The sequence below is a fragment of the Limanda limanda genome, chromosome 8 (genome assembly GCF_963576545.1).
Source record: "Limanda limanda chromosome 8, fLimLim1.1, whole genome shotgun sequence".
NCBI lineage: Eukaryota > Metazoa > Chordata > Actinopteri > Pleuronectiformes > Pleuronectidae > Limanda > Limanda limanda.
In genome coordinates this window covers 25,741,479-25,762,443 of record NC_083643.1, presented here as the reverse complement: position 1 = coordinate 25,762,443, position 20,965 = coordinate 25,741,479, and the positions used below count along the sequence as shown (strand labels likewise).

The window sequence follows — 20,965 nt, the reverse complement described above, 5'->3', positions numbered from 1 at the left end:
TTTCAACATTTATAATAAACTACACATTACAAAATAAGAAAAATTCAAATTATGGTGACTTTACTAGGCAAGATTATCTAGAATAGATAGAAACAGAGAGGCTGTCCAAAATCCCTCACTAATCCATTTATATCCACTATAGTGAGTTTGCCATTATATAGTGCTGTCTGAAGGTTTATTAAAACATTTTATACCCTGTATGGTGCACTCATTGTTTCCCACAATGCATCTTGAGAAGTAGTGCACAACTGATGGTCACTGACAGCAATACAAACCATCATGCATTGCGCTTGCTTCAAAGAGGCAGGGGGAGAACGGGCAGCAGAAACAGTCCCACCTGTTGTATAAATGTAAATAAAAGCACAGCAGAGCATCACAGCACAAACTGGAGCAAGCAAGTTTATTTGTTTACATTCAAAGATGATCATTCAACAAAGTTAAAAGTTATTATATTAACTGGTGCTGCTATCGTAATTTCATCTTTACATCATAATTATCACACTTGTTATATTATTATACCATTATAACAACCAGTCTGACAGCTGAATCATGATGGTTACACAACTGCTCCTAGTCTCATCAACAACAAACATAAGGGATAACTTAACACTAACTTTAACCACATTTATTCACAGTGTTACATGAAATAATGAAGTAAGACGACATTGTAATAATTCAAAGTTTTTTGTATCATATATATGTATATTAAATGTCAAACACTAGGATCAAAGATAGTTCTAAGGTTTTAAGTGTAATTCTAGGACACTTTTTTGCCAGATAAAATTGGAAATTGTTTTATCCAGGTTATCAAAAACTGATTTTGGTATTTCTACAGGTAGCATCTGAAATAACTAGAGAAGTCTGGGCAGAAGCTTCATGCTAATACTTTTAACAAGACTGAGCATGGACAGAGGGAAAGTAGACCATCGTACCAGGTCACTATCAATTGACCGAATATTTTACCATAATTGGTCTCATATTATTGTATATTACATTATATCTGTGGAGGAGAATAGTGCATGTCTCATTGTACAGATACTCCCTTCTCCCGCTTAGAAATACCAAAGGTCAGGTTACAGATAAAGGTCCAACCAATAGAACATTGTAGTTACGTTGAGGGATTCATATCTAACTCAGATGCTCCAGACAAAGAGAAACCACCTTCAACTCTCACCAACTTCAACTCTTCTGCATATTTCACCAGTGACAAGACGTAAGGACATTGTTAATTAGTTATGCATACTTTAGGCTTAACTATCCAATAGGATGTGAACACCTACATGTAACATAGAGAGCAACAGCAATTCTAACCATTCATGATTGCAACGGGTGACGCAAGTAGAGGGCCTTTGTTCTTTACTTCTAGAATCTTAACAACACATGCAGATCACTGTGCACCTTATTTCACATGCAATAATATGAAACTACAATGCTAAATAATAATAATATTCGATACAAGGTACATAAATATTCCCTGGATGGCAGCTGATGTTTAAGAGAGAGATAGAAATCTGAATTGTTGTTTGTCTCTGAGCAGGTGGGATGACTCCAGTGCCCTCTGTGGTTGTTTTTTGGTGAGGATGATCAGAACTGGCCAGAGTCTTTGATGGATGTGAGTTTAACGACATGGCGGTGAATTGTAATTGTTTGCTGAGAGGATACAGAGTGACAGCAAATATAAACAGTTATTAAAGGTGGAAATAGACATAGTTGTTTGGGGTGTTTCCTGCAAGTGCATTGCCATCCACTAGTTATTTGTACATTTTCAATTAGTACATTTAAAATTATTTTTTCTTTTTAGTAAAAACAGAGGTGAACATGAAAGTCTGCTTTTAAAAGTAGCCACAGTTGGGGCGTCTAAAAAGATCCTCTGTAAATATTTTCCAGCTGATGGTTAATAGTATGGGAGCAAGTCAAGGATGCACACATATTTTACAGACAACTATATTTTGAAGACACTGTTAGCCAGTGCAGAGATCTGCGATATGCAATATGTCCAGTTTTCCCTGTCATTGATCTGGCTGCAGCTGCAATGTCCAACAGCAAACGAAAAGTTTGGATAAGTTGGAGTCCTTTGATTCTTGCTTTATTTTTTTTGAGAATGATAAGTGGGTGACTATTTAATTACACCTTCCAGATGAACTTACACATCTCCCTTGTGACAAGCAGTCTGAAACGCTGGTTCGTGTGTGTGTGGTGTGTATATGGAGGTTCAATCAGGTGACCGGTGTTGGGGAACAACAGGGTGGTCAACAGGTGGTTGTTCCCCGACCGCTCCATCATCTCCATAATCTCGGAAAAAGTTCAAAGCAAAACATACGTCAATGTTTTCAACACTGAATCATTCTAACCCTCAACCCTCACTTTCCTTCAAGTTAGGAAAAAAGCAGAGGTGCAAAACATCACCTTTTTAAAGCACACTTCAATCCAAGGGAATGAATGTGGTGTTCTATTAACATGTGTGTGCAGCTGCTCTCAGAGATGCCCTGATCTTTGGAGATTCTCTACACTTTCACCGGCAGAGGAGCATGTGTGAAAGCAAATGTGTGAGTGAAAGCCTCGAGATTATCTGCAGACTTTCCCCACCTGGCCCCTTAGTGTAAAGTCAGTAGAATCCAATGTGAGTGCTCAGCAAGAGTTCCCCGCTGGATTCACACCTGGGCTTCTGTCACGCGTGAGACCCCAAAATGAAAAAAAATACAAAAAGACCAAAAATATCTCTGGGTAGAAAAGTGGTGACACACACACCAGACACAGATCAAAGTGTCAAACTATCACGTGATCACTGCAGCAGAGTTAATACGTCACTTCCTGTTTGTACCTGCTGCACCTGGTGCAGCAGGTACAAAAAAAAGGATTTATGATCACATGGTAAACTAATGTTGAAATTATGTCATAGTTTAGAAATCCATGAACTGTTAAATTGTATTATGGTATAAATAACATCATAGTTATACAACAAAATAAGAAAACAATATCTGAGCAGATAGATGTTTCTTCAGCACTCATCCAAAACATATAAGAAGTTAGTGTACAGGGGGAAAAGGATATTCAAGCTATTAAAATTCCACAATAGGACAACCCCATCTGCTGAGGAGCATTGTGTGACTCTGGCTCCCATCTGCTGTAGATCTTGGACCTTGTGGAGAAATGATTTGCTATCGTCATGCTTTAGTTGGCAGAGCATTAGCCATGTTTCCACCCAAATGTAACTACATTTAATCTGAATTACCATTTGCTTCTTGTAAGCCTTCTGTAAACAGTGCCAAAGACAGGATTGATTCATGGATAACAAGCTCAAAATCAGGACTTCAGCCTCAGTCCAATGTGTGACGGTGGGAAAAACGTCAGCAATACTTATTGCTGATATTTACATTAATAAGGAACATACACATTTGTATTTATTTATTCAGTAATACTATGGAGGTCACATGTGATGATACCAACAGAACCACATTATGATGTCATCATGATGTGGCCCTGATGTTCCTAAACTGGACAATCTCCTCACCACGGCACCATACAAAGAAAATGTGTTTGAATTTGTGCAGAGGATCTTGACACCTCTCGCATTAAACTTCCCATGGAAAATGGAAATATATATTTTTTTTTTATCATTTGTTATTGTCATGCGGTAGAGCTGATAACTTCCATAGACTATTTTTAGAACTCTGACAACTGAGATTTCAGATTGAGCCACTAAAAAGCAGCTTTTATTGTGACAAAAACATTTTTTTTCTATTAACAAAGTTGATAACTGAAGTTATTTCTCAATTTATCAAAACAGAATGTAATATCCTGCTGTAAAAATAACTCTTCTGAAATGATTGAATTGTTTCAATACAATGTTTCTATATGAATATAAATAGATAACTGACTGACCTTTGTCTCTACAATCTTTTTTGGAAAAAGGTGCTCTAGCATGATGAGCTTTTAATAGTTAGCATAAAATAATTAATTCTTCACCTCTGTGTCACCACGGTCATATCATATGTAACCGAGTTTTCAAAATGTTTTGATTAATTTGAATTCATATACACCTGAATCTCTTTAGAGCTGAAACAATGTCACGTTGCTTTTTCCACTACTGAATGTCGTGGAGGTATTTGATGAAGCAGCCTGTAATACCTTTGTTTGTCCGCTGGGAGGCATCCAGCCTCCATGTCTGCTGACCCCAGCAGCTCCTCTCTCCATCGGGCTGCACGATGACGCTCATTAACTTCATGTTAGTGCACGAGTCGCACACGCGTTCATCCTGTCTGCAGCTGGAACGCACTTTCTTACGCTCTCCATCAACACCAGCACCACGTGCAGGCTCTGCTCGGACCTGAGACCACTTCTGTGCCTGGGGGAGTTGGATGAGACCCTCAGAGTGGGAACTTAGCTGGTGCAAAGGAACCTGGGAGCCTCCCGTGTTTCCTGTGACGCACTCCGGAGACCTGCGACAGGCGCGTCCCTGACTCCAGTCCTCCAGAACCAGGCGACCCGGGTGTGGGTCTGTTCCAACAGAGGGATCTGAGTTGGCTGCTGTCTGTGGGCGGAGGTGGGGTGGGGTGGGGGGGGTGGAATGGGTGAGAGGGACCCTGTTTCCGAACCGTTAGTCAAACCAAAACCCTGCAGGTGATCCGGAGCGTCAGCAACCTGCCGTTCACAGGAATGTGTAACTTCTCTGTGATGACCGGAGGCTGCGCTGCTCTGTAACTGCAGGAGCAGAGAAATAAAGTGGATTCTATGAATTAATGATTGAAATTTGGTGCAAGGATGCTTATGCGGAGCCAGGTCGAATCCCCCCGGACACTTTGGGTGGAGATGCCGTGGTGATGTGACAAACAGCTGGAGTCAGACCACATCTGTGTGACCTGTGACACTGAGAGTGAACAGCTGCTCCTGCTGCGGAGAGAAAGGTACCTGAACACATCACAAGCTGTGCAACTGCGGAACGTGTCAAGTATTAAGTTTCATTTGGAGGTCTGAGTGCAGGTATGGACCATTTAAAAACAGCCTGTTAGATTATTATTCTCTATTATCACCCATATTTCCATGTCGTCAATTAGTGAAAACAGTCAAGGACTCAATACATTTGAAACTCATCGATCACAAACTGCTGGATGGATCTCAGCTTGTGTGTTTGAATCCTATTTCAATGCTTCCATGCGTACCCTCGCACCAGTGAGTGTCGGCATGTGTGTGCGTAACCGAGGAAGTTGGTCTTGGTGGTCGTGCGTGTATGAGCTTCTGTACGTTTGTGCGACGCGCGCATGTTTATTATCGTCATCCCTTGCGCGCCTTTGAGTTTGCGTTGTATAAACAGACGCGCTTGATACGTGTGTTTGATGACGGGGAGCTGCGTGTGCGCGACCTGGGTTTACTGTGCGCGATGTGCCTATGTGTGTGTGCGTGGGTGAAACCGAATATCCACGTGCACGCGCGTTTAAGGATGTCAGAGAGTTTTGATGTGGTTGGCTCCTGCAGAGATGCGTGTGTTTTCTGTTTGCCTGAGGGTAAATGTGCGTATTTGGGAAATTATATCAAAAATTTTAAAAGGAGAGTTAGGGCTGCACACATGCAATGGAAATGTTACATGGAACATTTAGAACAAGAAGAGAAAGAGAAGAGGAGAGGAAAACAAATGTATTCCTGCATCATCCAATAAGAGCCGAGTGCCGATTTACTTTCTGCCATCAGGTCACCCTCCATTCAGACCTTGACATTTACTAAAGAATCATCGGAAGGAAGGAAACCCACAGTTTGCAGATAAATCTGTTTTTTTTGTAAGTCCTTCAATTCTTTCAAGAAACACTCACATCATGAGTGACTCACATCACATCTCGACTTCAAACTTATTATCTGTTTTTCTGAGGAACTAGGGAAGCGCGGTGTTGACTTTGAAGTTGTTTGCATGCTTTTTTCTCGAGACCCTAATCCTAACCCTCCCAGTCACTTTAAGCTGTATACTTCCCTTGCTGTGATGTCACTGATAGGTGCGTTCAGACATGCACTGAACTTCATATAATCTCCTGACATTCTCCGAAGGGGCATAGCGTGAGTACTCAAATATCCAACTGAGAGGCTCCTTTCTCCGGAGATTCTCCGTTCAGTCCTGTAGGATAACTCACTGCAAGTGATGAAAAAAACAAGAATACAGATATCACTGAACTGACAAAGATGTTCAAATAGCCTTGGTGATAAGCCCAGACCAGATTTGATGTGCTGTTAACAAAAACACATGATCTCTGCAGTGGAATTAATAGATTGCTTTCTGCCTCTGCTCCACCCCTCACACGAACGCTCCAGAGATTTCTGTGCTCTTGTGAAGGCGTCTGAGCCGGAATCCCCTGCTGTGGTGTTCATGTGGGAGAAGGTCCAGACCAGGGGTGGGCAAACATTTTGACTCGCGGGCCACAATGGGTTCTAAAATTTGACAGAGGGGCCGGGCCAGGAACAGATGGATGGAGTGTTTTTGTGAACTAATATAAATGACATGGAAAAATCATTACATGAAAGGATTTGTCCTTTACCAAGTAGCAAAGCATTTATTTGCAAGACCATTTAACAAAAACCCGCCTTCAGAGAAAGGCTTGCTAGCCTTTGCTATTTCGAATGCCCCCAAAAAAACATGCCTTGGTAGATGACTCTTTAATTGCATTTTGTCTGTGAAAAAAAATGTTGCTGAGTCTGTAAATTAGTCGCTAACCTCTGAGCTGCAGCCACCCGTTCTTGCGTTGACTGCTTGCTAGCGTAGTTAGCATGCTACGTAGCAAAGTGACGGCTGATGTTGTACTCCATGAAAACTGCGACAGTTTCTAGGCATATCAGGCATACAGCCTTTGATTGGATTTCAGTGAAAAAGTATTTTGTTATCGACTCCATGTTAAGCACTCGGCACTCATTGTCCACTTTTCGTTTCCTTGATCCTCTCATTTTACAGAAGGGCTCACAGGGCAAAGGGAAAAAGTGAAGGGAGATCATGTGCCCTTTCGAGCCCTATACACCACACTTAATTTAGCTGACGCTTTTATCCAAAGCGACTTACAATAAGTGCATTCAACAACAACAAGAATCAAGAAAGTACGATTTCTTAATATAAATCAAAACTACAAAGTGCTATAAGTACGTGCCGTTTAAGTGCTACTAAATTGTTAATTTAAAAAAAAAAAAAAAAAAAATCAATTTTTTTTATTACATTTTTTTTGTTTTAATTATTTGGACAAGTTCAGCGGGCTGGATTAAGAAGCCCAACAGGCCGTATGGCCCGTTGGGCCGTACTTTGCCCATGTCTGGTCCAGACCCAATCTTGCAGACATTCTCTGAGTCTGGAGTTTATGTCTGGATGATAATGTGCCTTAATTAATGATGTTCACCTACTATTTCTGGTCAAAATGGCTGCTGTTAAAAGGCTCAATTTGACAGTATGAACACGTTTGACTAAGGTTATTTTTTTCTGCGTGGTTTGACTTCTATTTAGCCTGTCATCAATGGATCATGAATAATGTGTGGAGTTTTCCTCTGTCACTTAATAATTAGGACTTATTACTTCTCAGTTTTGTTTTTGCTAAGATCAAGTTTAGTATCTGTTTATATGTATGTCCTCTTAGGGGACAACAATTAAAGGGTTATGTCAGTGTGCAAAATACCTGGCGTTAATCGGGGGTCCCCCCTACCTAGTGCTTCAGTGTTATGCTGAAGTACCCCTCCTTTTTAAACACCTGCTGAATTCATAATGATGTTTAATGATAAACAGGGCGTCGCTTCTTCTGCAACATGGAAGTTAAAACACTTTTTTGTCAATGTTCAAATATGTGTCACATAAACTCTAGAGTGAATCAAAGAAACACAAAGTAAACTTCAAGCACTGTACGTGTCCTAATAACCTCTGATTAGCGTTGGTGTTTATTGTTTACATGTAAAGTGAACACAGGTCAGTGAGTGGGGGAGTGAGGAGGCAGGACATGTGGCAGAGTAACACAGCATGGTACAAAGACACCAATGTGTGTCTGCCTCCATCCTGAAGCAGCGATGGGCCGCTGCTGCGAAATAAATGTAGCTGAAACACTGCCTGCCTGATACTGGACATAGTTCACTCTCAAAATATATTTTGTTGACAATTATAAGTAACAAATATGTTTAGAAATTAAAATTTGCTCTTGAGGATTTCAGGGGGCTTGAGTGTAACTCAAGGGGTCTCGGACCTCCAGAGAACCCTTGTGTATTGCACCCACGGTTATGTAGGACCAGGATCTGAAAAACGGGCTTGCTTCTTACACGCTACACATTGAGTCAGCATTGCATTGATAATTTGCCTTTGGAAAAAAAACTTCCAGCAAAGGAAGTAAAAAATAGTTTTAATCAATTCAGAGGAAATTGGTTAATCTGTTGCTCATCTTAAGGAGCAGGTTTATTCTGGCTAAAATATTGTGTTTTCTGCGTAGTGAGCTATAGCCTGAATAATGTATCTAAGTATCACCATCCTTCATAAAGCACGTACAACTCTGATGAGTTCTCAAAAATACAAACCCACATGATGGTATGTACATCTGAGTGTAAATCTTAGTGAAAAATTACATCAAGTAGCTTTCAACTTGTCTAGTTGTAATTAGCAACTATTTGGAAATCAGTTATAAATATGTTATTATTAGTTTTCTTGCAAAAGGTCAAACATTCCTTTCTTTTTGTTTATCATTATTGAAACCTGAATATCTTTCTTAGTCTGCAAAGCTAGATATGTGAAGACATTAGGCAGTTATAAAAGGTTCACTGTTTTACAGACCAGACAATGAAGTGACAATACTTCATTAAAATAAGCCCTATTGTAATGCAACAAAATCATGATTTTCTCTGACAGACAAAGATCTTCGCTTGAATACAAATGACACATAACCAGGAAACTGCAAAACCTCCTCTGAGAACATGTAGAAATGAAACAGGGCCACCGCTCCCACCGCCGCAGGAGGGGGCACCACAATTATGATTATCATCATAATCGTCATAATCATTCATAATGATGAACTGTTAAGTAATTGAAAAGCCTCAGAGACACTGTTATCGCAAGATGCACTGCTCCAGGGCGGCTGTGGCTGAGCAGGTAGAGCAGCTCGATCCCAGTCTTCTCCATCTGCATGCTGAAGTATCCTTGGGCAAGTTAACCAAGCCCTGAGTTGACCCTCTGTGCTGCCCATAGAAGCACTGTTGAATGTGAATAACCTGTCCTGTAAAGTGCTTTGAGTGGTCATCAACCGCTATACCATTATACCGTTCAGTTCTGAAATTTAGTTGAGTACATAACACAACTTTTATTCGAGGAAATACAGTATTTATACCAAAACCTCACGAAGCAGCTCCACTAGAGAATGGCAGCAGGCACACCACCAGTGTGAACAACCGCAAACCAACAGCAGAACCTTTCCTGTGGCACTGTGCCTGGGCCTGGAGAGCTGTGCAGATGGGCTCCCTGGGTCTCTGCCCCATAAGGAAATGCAAACGTGTGCGTCTGTAGGGCTTCCCGTATCTTTTGCAAATGCCTGGTCTGTCGTGCAATGTAGACTATCTTCTAGGGATGAGCGAGTACAGCATTATCTGTATCTGTATCTGTTAACCATATGAATTATCCGTATCCGTACTCGGAGTGGGCGGGGCCTAACCCGGAAGTGGGTGTGATTTAACCCGGAAGTGGGCTGGTTCAACATAACTTTCTTTTTTAACTTTGAATTTTTTTTAGGATTTTTTTATTTTTATTTTTTTTAAATTTATTTCCACACCAGGTGTGTGTGTGTGTGTGTGTGTGTGTGTGTGTGAGTGAGATGCGAGGGACGTTCACTGTCTCCCGGAGAAATGAACACTCTGTGTTTTTAGTATAGAAAGACGTGAATTATATTCGTTCACAAGTCATACAGACTGGTTTTGTTATTTTCACTTTACATTAACACTTAAAGTTTAGTGCAGTGTAATTGTTTGCCGTGATAATTAAATGCCAGTGTGATAATAGATGACAATTTCAAACCATACAAACTGTCATGTTTTACTGTATTTAATAGAGGTTTACTTTACTGTAAAGTAAGTGTAAATGTAAGTGAAAATAACAAAACCAGTCATTATGACTTGTGAACAAATATAATTCACGTCTTTCTATACTAAAAACACAGAGTGTTCATTTCTCCGGGAGACAGTGAACGTCCCTCGCATCTCCAGCGCTCCTCTACTGAGCCAATGCAGGTCTCGTGAAAAATTTTCCAAAGACTCGTACCCGAATACCCAGTCGGGAAATGAACGAATCATTTCTGCTTCCTTGACTGAGCCTATGGAACAGTCCCGATGCGCAGTGAACCTGAGTGACTGAGAGACAGAGAGCTGTTCTGTGAGTGAGAGAGCAGAGCCGTGTGTGACGGGAGGAGCGCTGTGACGCTGTGTGAGGATTTTCATTCAGTCTGAGCACAGATAATGACTCCGATTACTCGTATTATACTCGTAATCGGCAAAAGTGCTTTATCCGTACCGGATACTCGTTTCAGCCGAGTATCCGGCTCATCTCTACTATCTTCTGCAGAGTTTGTTAAGTTTACAAAGTAAAGTAACTTTTCTTGTGTTTTGTGTGACTAATTGTATAGTTCTTGCCACTTGAATGATCTCTGTTTTAGATGAGGTTTGATTATTGATCATGTATTGATTGCTTCTTCCTATGTATGGATCTCCAACAGGTTCCAGGAAGAATGTGAAACTGCTACTGTGGTGACCTCAAAGCTGCCCTGCCTCAGACAGGTATGTCCAACACAGGAACTTGTACCTGAGGAAAACCTTGGAGTTGGTGTTTATAGGTGGAAGTGCCCCCACCCTGGTCACAAGGCCTTTGTAACAGGGTAATCCAAGGTCTGTCTCGGCCTGTTCTTGCCACACATCCTGCACAACTGCTACATCCACCTGTCTGTTGACTGTTTGATCATATCACTGCTCCCTTTCCCTGCCGCTCGACCTAGTACAACATGGCGAGGGGTTTGAATCCCCCAATCAGCTTCGGCCACTGTTTGCTGTCTCTGCTGATGCTTAAGAGCTGCTGGCTGCTAGGCTCTACATCTCCGAAGCCCGCAGACTCCCAGCCGCCCCAGCAGGAGTATGCCTCCTCCATCCGACTGGATGGCGACATCATCCTGGGTGGCTTGTTCCCTGTGCATGCTCGCGGTGAAAGGGGCGTGCCTTGTGGCGAGCTGAAGAAAGAAAAGGGCATCCACAGGTTGGAGGCAATGCTGTTCGCCATCGACCTCATCAACAAGGATCCAGAGCTGCTACCCAACGTTACGCTGGGGGCACGAATTCTGGACACATGTTCGCGTGACACCTATGCTCTGGAGCAGTCACTCACCTTTGTCCAGGCGCTCATTGAGAGGGATGGATCTGACGTGCGCTGCTCTAACGATGTCCTGCCCATCTTTGCCAAACCAGATAAGGTGGTGGGCGTCATTGGGGCGTCAGCCAGCTCTGTGTCGATCATGGTGGCCAACATCCTGCGACTGTTCAAGGTAAGAGAACACTGTTGGCTGCCTTTTCTGTTATTTGTTGTCCCTTTTTGTTATTGTGGTGTGCTTGTTGCTGAACTGCAGCTCTTGTCACTCATTTTAGGCCAGCAGCTGTGTATGGTTTAAAGCCATTGTCATGTTGTGTTTCTGTAACTCTTCAAGCGAATGACTTAATTACATTTGTTGGACTAGATGTGTCTGAAGGCTCATATTTCTCAAACTTAATTGTCAGTGTTGAGTCTTTTTAAGACAGTAGAACAGGGTTCCTTGATGTCAACTTAATTGGCATATGACGATGTATGCAGTGAAACATTAGGAAGCGCTAGTTCAGTGAGGATAGCTCCACTGCTAGTCACCTTTGATCAGCTGATATTGGTTCTACTACCTCCAAACGTGCCGACCACTGTCGAAAAAGTTCACAATTTCAAATAACTTTGGGAGTTTTTCAACACCATTTCTTTACAGGTCAACAGAAATGGCAAATGACATATACCAAATGTTTGTTTTTGGTGATGCCTTCAGGTGCTGTCGAAAAAAACAAAACACCAGAGTTGTACACAAAGTACAACCACGATAAAGTCTCCCAGTCTACACAGTTTGTCCATTTACTAAAGTGTAGCAGCTATTTTTATTATCATAACTGTGAGTGTTGTCCGTTTACATACGTCATCATCGATGGACGATGGCGTCATCCATCACTTAACCCTACATTTGAACCAGTAAAAATAAAAAGAAAGACTTTTCACAAGGAGAATGAACATTGTAAGTAAAAAGCGTTCAAGTAGTGGTGGGATGATGGTGTCATTGATGATGGATTGATGTGTTGGGTACTGCAGTGAAATTTGTGTTTTGTGTATTACTCAGCAGTTTGGCTGTAGTTGAAATTTTCTGCATGACTTCGTCTCTGAGGCTGTGGCTTCAGTTTCCACACACCTATGCTGAACAAAAGGAAAATGTAGAGCTTTTCAGGATCTGCACTCTGGGTTTGTAATTTACATACCTCAGGGGTATTTTTACTGCACTCTAATCTCACCACATCCTCATCGTTATGACAACTTCCATTATTTCGCCTTTGGTAAACAGCAGCTTTATTCAAAACAAACAGACAGATGTGATCTATAGATGACAGCTGTAAATACTGAAGTGTGACACTGGTTGCTTTCTCAGCCTGAATAAATGTGTTTAGCAGGCAATCTGCAAGTTAACTCTAACTGTATAAAAGGTTTTCGATAGATGTGGAAATTGTGAATGTGCTGCAAAGATCAACCAGATGACAGGTGAACAGGTTTTCCTTTGAACTGATACTCATCTATTTACCAATCCCAGAATTCTCTATCTGTCTGTCTGTATCCGACCTGCATATTTCAAGAACAGTTAATAGCAGCTTCACACTGGGCATGTGTACTGATAAGGAAGTGCAGTTTTGATTTCATATACTTTGAATAAACAGGCAACTGTTCCTTGCAGTGTGCAGGAACAGCGGCACTATGCAAATGAAAATTAAACTGTATAGGTTTGCCATACAAATTATACTTCCGATATATATTCCAGAAATATTTGTCTGTCTGTGGCTCACATAGCCCAAGAACCAATCAAGGCTTCACACTTGTGTTCAGTTCAGTATTAGCAAACTTTGGATATACAGGTGACCAGCACTCTGTATCAGTGGTGGCTGGGACCAGTATTACCTCAGGCCAAGCCAACAGCCCATTACAAACAGAATGGGCACTGGACTGGTACTGCCAACACAAGTAAATATAAACCATCCATCATTATTATTAGAAAAGCTCTGTGGTATTTAACAGTTAACTTGTAGAAAAGAAAATGCAGAAGCCGGGCCTGATATCTTCTGCTGAGGTGTGTTTTTTTGGTGTTTCTGTATACACGGTGTAAAAAAAGTTCTCATTCTCTGCACATAAACACATAACATTATGCAAATGTTCCCGCTGTGGGACTAATAAAGGATTATCTTAATTCTGGGGTCCTGGTCTCAACCTTATAGTTTGTTTGCTAAAGTGCAAGTCAATGTGTGGAACTGAAATGATGTGATGATATAGACATTAGAGAGCAGTGTGTGTATGTGTGGACATTCCATAAGGATATGGAGTAGAACTATTTTGTATGAAACTATATCAGACAAAAGGTTATAGTCCAAGCTAAACATTTCTATGACTTTAAACCTGAAACAAAGGAATCCTTTTGACAGTTTTCAGGTGACTTCAATAAACAAGCTGCTCTCCCCAGCCTTGTTAGTGATCAGAGGTTTGTGTCACCAAATTTGCAACGAGCAATCTGCCTGGAGTATAATTTAATTTGAGAGGAACCTAAGGAGAAAGCAGGTGTAGTGCAAATGGCAGAGTTGACACAATTATAGTGGTTTGCCTTAATTCTTTAGCTTTTTTAACAAAGACCATTTTTCTTATTGTCTGTTTTTTACATGTTATCATATTTCACTGAGATACCTCATGCTTCGATTCTGCCCTCATTCAAATTTGCACCTTCTGCTAGTTTATACTTTTCAAATAAATTACTCTACAAGCTCCATAGCACTAACTCCATCAGTACATCAGTCACACTCATGTTTTTACAACATGTTACACTACCAGGACTGTGTGATAGCTGATGATGATACATGAGGAAATACAGCATTTAATCATGTATTCTGTCGTGCCACAACTCTTAATAAATTTACATTCTTCCACACAACGCAGATGCAGGTAGGAAAATGCATAAAATAAAGCAACATAATATATGACGCAGAAAAGGAGAAGTAGTCTGACTCACCTACACATGATGCATGAAAAGTTTGCTACGTACCAGCAAACTTAACACACTAGAAACAACGCAAACCTCTTTCACCACCTACACAAGAATCAGGTCAAACAGTGCGGAGCGGGTCAAGGGATGAGCGCCTCCAAAGTACAGTTGAGTGCTGAAAACAAACCTCAGACTCAAATGTTGCAAGAGGCTTTTCTCCCACTGCACAACATACGGCAAAGAGTCATTAAAAGAAAACAGCCGCTGTTATATCTTGCAGCACTGAATGTCAGCCGCAAAATTTAGAGACAAACTGGGAGACTGTCACTTTGTGGTGGAGGAAGCATGCTCTGTCTTCATCTGCAGCATAGATAACATGTTCAGACAGATGTTTCTCGTGGTGCGTTGAAGTGAAGTTGATCCCAGCTGTTGCCTCATCTTCTTCGACGGGTGCACAGCCAACAGACAAACTGTATCCGGAGGCGCTGCGTTGCTTGTGCACAGTAGCAACCAAATTCCTCTGCCCTAAATTAGTGATGAGCTGTATGATTCACGTGCATGTGTTAGAGCCCGGCCAGCTTAATGAGGACAGAACTGCCCCACAACATCACTTATCTAAAATTAGCTGGAGATGCCTTCAGGGGGTGAGGAAACGGAGGAAAGGAGGGGTGGGGCGTGACCAGATTGTGCTGACACAGAGGTTTCCGCACCCTGCTCCTCCTCACCTCCACTCACCACCACTGTCAAAACCTCTAGCTGCTTTCAGGACTTTCTGGTTTTAAGTTGATCACATAGTCTCAGTTAAGGTGACACACAGGCATGGATTAAGATTTCAAAAGCCCCAGGGCAGCCTATGATCACAACCTGAAGGACAATATCAACACTAGGGGTGCAACGATTAGTCGACGTCGTCGACAAAAATCGATGACCAAAATAGTCGCCGACGAATTTACTAGTCGATGATTCGTTGGTGACGTCATAGCGCGTGTTTCTCGTGCCGCGCAGCGGAACTAAACGCCGTTTTACCGGAGGTGCTGATGAAAGTAGCTGAGGAGTGAGCCATCTCGCTCCCTTCCTATCTGAAAGTCGCGCATGTGCAATAGCGACAAAACATGGACCAATGTCGGCGTCTGCTGCCGCGCGCAGTCGCGCACCAGGAAGTAAAAAGTTCGGGAGAACTTCACTCTTAACATGGCCCGAGAAAAACTACCTGCAGTATCTGTACAGCGGACCTGCTCTCCATGGCAGGAGGACACGCGCATTTGAGGAGGAGGCACGTGTGACTTCGTAACGGAGACGATTCGGACTCGCCTCTGTCAGATGTTATATATACACGTTTATACCTGCGCGCAGGATTCTAGCATCCATTACAAAAATATGGTTTAAACTTTTTATTAACGAGTTTAAAAGCGAAATGTTATCCTATTGTCTGACAAATGTCTTGTTTTAATCAAAATGATTTAGTCTGAAGAAGACTGTAGTTTCGTTTGTTGATGTTTTTATTAATGTTATTTTCCCTGTCCTTTTTTGTTAACACGAAAAATGGATACTTGAATTTTAATTTATTTTTAGTACCAGCACTTGGCCTGTTCTTGGTTCACAGTAAAAAGGGAAACTTAAATTTAAATTAATATTTTTTATTAGCACTTTGCCTGTCCTTGGTTTTAAATGGACAAAAACTTGATTTTTCTTTGCTTTTGTGTCAACAGTACCCTTATATGCAGCAAAGTTTATTAAAAGACATTTTTGTTAATGAAGTATCTATCTTTATTGTCTGTATTTTCAGTCATCACATGCCTTGAACAACCTCAAGCTAAATTTAAAAGCTGCTTGCTAAATAAGAGCAATTGAGAATTTGTGTCATTCATAATCCGATTAGTCGATTAATCGTTTCAATAATCGGTGACTAATCGACTATCAGAATAGTCGTTAGTTGCAGCCCTAATCAACACCTTTAGATATCAGACAGGATTTATCCCAAAATAGTGCAGTTCTAAACCTGTCTGTTGGACTAGGCTGTTCTCTTGAACTGTGGCAATTATTCCACCACTTTTATATTGTTTTTGTGCTTTTCATAAACAGAGAGACAGTGAGACAGACAGACGCTTGTGGAATTAGTAGGTCGATTTATTTTATTAAAAGAAAGATGAGTTGGAGGCCTCTAACGCCGGGTTCACACCGGACGCTGAAGTGACGCGTAAGCGCTAATCCCTAGAGCGCCGGCGCTTGGCTGGTCACACCGGACGCTGAAGCCACGCTGACTGTTGATATAAAACTCAAGTGGGATGAAAATGATAACGGTGGTAAGAAGTGTGCCTTTTTGCATCTGTAGCCAATGATGTAACAGGGATGTGATGCAACAGTGATGAAAACAAGATTTTACGCCATACTTTAAATGAAAGTAGCAATACTGCAATAAAAACTTAGCATTAGGTTAAAGATTGTCCCGAGGATAAGCTACTGATCCCATGATCTTTTCCCTAGCGCCACCCTCAGGACACACTTTACATTTTTAGCTCTGCTCTATACTGTAAGAAAAGACAAATCAGTCCTGTCTAGAGATTCACAGAGGGTACCGGAGGTGAGATCCTCCCTCTGAAATTATGCTCCCAGTGCATTTGCATGATATTTGCACATCCATTTCACATAGTATCACACAGTCTGAGCCCAGCCTGGTCGTCAGGAGGACGCTCAGCTGCGACAGTCGCTCCTGCTGTCGCATTATATTTCCCATCTCTGCGTGGGAGAGGTGGAACTGCTGAGGCTCTCTTTATGAGCTTGCTGCAGTTCCATCCAAAAAGTAAATAAATAAATAAATAAATGAGGTGATAAAATAACAGAAGGAGGAATGAAAACACATTGTTCCATATAAACTGTCAGAGGGAGGAGGAACGCTAAGCATGCATCAGCACGATAGCCTCAACTGATAGAAGAAGGAAAAAAAGTCAATAATCCCATTGTAGATGTGAGTGTATAACATGCAGTCAGCTGAGCAGAGGCATGTTCGAACTGTGCTTCCCACCCTGTTATCTTCTCTTACAATCATTCAGAATATAAGACTAGATGGATAATGTCCCTTGTACGTTTGAAGGTCTTCTGCACAATTTAAGTTTAACCAGCGGATGTTAGGGACATAACTTCAGTTGTGCACCTTAGCATCATCAAGTGTTGTGGCCTTTTAATCAAAGCTAAAGGCTGAACTTGAGGGTAAGCTGAGGCTAAAGTTAAATCTGACTGGCAACTGGTTTGTATAGGACAGTCAGGGTTTCCCCCAGAAAACTTGCTAAGCCTGGTGGTAGGGCCGCTAGAGAAGCCGACCGGCGGCCGGCCGACCATGTTAAAAGTTGAAAGGAATTTTGAGATTATGACAATTATGTGTTATTGTAAGACATTTATTAACAATACTTATTAACATTACATAATACAGTTTACAAACACAAAAAAATAATAAATAAAATAAAAATAAATATTAACAATTCTTTTTTAAGTAAAATCTAAGTGAATCTAAAAAAACAAGCCATTTCTGGTCACATTTAAAAGTAAAATAAATTGTAAAATAAACATGTCAGATGACTGGTGGCCCGCCAGGCCTATAAAGCACTGGGGGAAGCCCTGACAGTACTATGAAAGCCATGTTAGCACATAGGACAAGATGGAGAATATCCGTTATATGTTCTACCGCACTAATTAATTCCAACCACTAGTTAATGCTATCGTGGATGTACCAGTGGATGTTAGGGAAATATCTTCAGTTGTGTACCAGATACATTTTTTTAATAATTTTTTCCAAATTTGTTGGCATTTTCATGCTTTTTATTTTCTTTAGAGACAGAGAATTCAATGCAACTAAGACCCAAAGCTGGAACATTTGGGGTCTTTCAGCATTTTGTTGAGAGTTAGAACCGTTATGATGGGATTTTTGATACATTAGAAAATTGGTTATTGAAGTAAGGCGTTTATTTATAGATGGATTGATACATGAAAGCGGTGAAAAGGATGATTATCAATTAAGGGTTTTATTTTATTTGTTTGCTACAGATTTAATGTAAAGCAGAAAATGGAAATAACAGTAGTCCAAGTTGAAGTGGCTATTTGTCAAAAGATGCCTTCGTAAAAATACAGCAAACAAAAAACCACTGAGGCACCACTTAAGTTGGATTGTACTCAGGCAATTAAAATAGTCCATTGTCACTGGTTCGGTTGAGTGCTTGTCGTGCAGCGTCTCTTCATGCCCCTTCCCTGGTGCTTCCCCTGCTTAACAAAGCTGCTACATATTGCGAATCATACCTGATCTGGTTCTTAGTAGCCCCAAGTGTCTACAAATATAAATGCAAAAATAACAAATAATAATATTCGTAATATGTCAAAATAGTGAAATAGCTCCGACACAAGGTAAGTGAGGTTATTGTGCATTAGAAAATTAATGGAAAGATAATTTGTTTTAAGGCTTGATATCAGGGTAAATTTGTATTTCCTGTTGCAAAGTCACTTAATTTCGCTGTGCCTTGAAATTCCACAAGTTTGGTCTTTATCATTAACATCAGTCAGTTAGAGGAACCATTAAAAAAGCAGGACCGGGATTTTGAACTGCAGTGTATGAGTCTGAAAGGCTTCAAAGGTCTGCAATATTTCACAAAATTTTCAGGCAACAGAGCTTCGCACAGCCTGAGAACGTGTGAACACTGAGACTTGTTTTCACTCTTTGTAAAAGTGTTACCTGCTGATATCACACCGATCTGTGCTAACGCCTGACACAACACAGCAGCAGATGGTTCGCGTGGGGGAGCAAATCCTTCATCAATGGGACAAAAGGAAATAAGGACTCATCGTCTGGAGACTATGAATATCTAGAAACACATCATTGAAGTGAAACACGTCTTAATGTACACATTTGAAAATTCTGTTTGTAGTCCATTACTGTTTTTCGAAGCTTTAATATCAAAGCACAACACAGTGTAAAGTTGGACCTGCTGTAGCTTCACAAGTTTATGTAGCAACATGACATCACTTCCATGTTGTCTGACTTGTGATGATCCAAGACTTGTCGCTGACTAGTCTCAGATTGCATTCCACTTGTCTTGAGACTTGAGTTGTTACAAATGACAAGAAGACTTGACTGAGACATTTCTCATACTTGACGCTTCTTTCCAACAAATTGAGACTCGATGCAGATTCGAGGAGTACTCGACTTGGACTTGTTTTACTTGAGACAAATTATTGGAAATAATTGGAACTTGAATTAGGATTTAACTTGAGCTGGACTGGTCTGAAATGACTGAAATAAAACGTTTTCCCAATGAGGCATGACTCAGACTTGGCCTCATGCCTCAGACTAGACACTGGTCTCATGAGTCTTAAGTTACATTTGACTCATTAATTGAAACTTGTCTGAAATGTAATGAGACATGATGACATTGAACTGAACTGATAGACTGAATCATTTTCTACAGTGTTTTGAGACTTGGTTGAAAGTTGTCTCAAATGACTGGACACTCCCCTAAGTTCCTCAGACATGACTCAAACTTCTCTCTGAGTCTCTCTAAAGTTGAGACTTTACTTCATCACTTTTTGAATTAGACTCCACTGCAGGTCTGTATTCGGCCTCCCACAGTCAGTCACAGACTATTATCAGATCTGCTTCTCATTAACTGACAGTGTGACCTCAACATCTCAGTCGGAGTAGCATCACATCCAATCAGCAGTTTAATATCATGTTAACGTCCTGAATGAATGTGAGGATGAAACCACTGCACCTTGTGTAGGAGTTAATGGGAGCTAGAGGCGTCTGGCAGCTGATCTGTCTTGATTAGCTGATTGCTTTGTTGTTGGGGACAAATGTAATTTCTCTCTGAGAGAAAAAAAACGATGGAGGAGAGGATGGATACTGGAATTTAATTGAGGGGTATTTGCTCATTGTAGCAGCAATTCATTAGCATGGCTGTTAATAACGACCTCATTAAGCTGTCTGAGGCCATCGTCCTCGTTGTGTTTTAGTGTCAGTATTGATGAAGCCTTTCTGTGCGTCATGGTCATTTTCACCGCCTACATTTCTAATCCACCCACTTTTCAATAATCTATTCTCTTATTGAAAAGACCCAGACTATAACCAACAGCCATTTGTGTCAAGAAAGATAATAAATACAAATTGTCTCATGAATTATGACCAACAGTCACTTGCTCGTCCAGTTGGAGGAGGACAGCGGCTGATGCTCTGCAGTCCACAGCCCATCTTCTCACTCCCTTCCACGTCATTTTTCTGTAGCAATTGTAAAATTAGTAATGACTTTGACACAAATAGTCTGTGTTGCATTTTGTATATTCAATACTTACTTCTGTCAAGGGTAATCTAGAAGTGCCTGGCTCAATGTACCTACTTCTTTCCTTCAACTTTCTACGACACATTCTACACACAAGATTCCTCTGCCAAGAAGGGGGTTGGACCACTTGAAACAGAAGAGCATCCACCTCAGTCCCAGAAAACCTTAACTTATGACAAACAATGTCATTGCTTTACAAAGACGTCACAGTGTCTGTTGTTGCAACTTTTCCCACTGTGATTAACTGCTGCCTATCTGTGTATTATTGTTTTGGACTGGTGGCTGCAATTTATTTAGACCTTTACTTTCTGTTTGGAGTCGGTTAAATCTGTACCATGGATAAAATAGGTTATTCTCAGAGAGGAGCTCAGATAATATTCTGACTGC

General features: G+C 41.0%; 1 protein-coding gene across 1 annotated transcript in view; it reads left to right on the top strand.

The window, feature by feature from the left end:
• Positions 1 to 10,973: 10,973 nt before the first annotated feature.
• The window catches only part of grm8b (glutamate receptor, metabotropic 8b), a 132,548-nt gene continuing 122,556 nt past the window's right edge, over positions 10,974 to 20,965 (top strand). The window contains exon 1 of the mRNA XM_061076988.1: positions 10,974 to 11,507. Coding sequence (XP_060932971.1) covers positions 10,974 to 11,507 — 534 coding nt within the window. The remainder of the gene's footprint in view (positions 11,508 to 20,965) is intronic.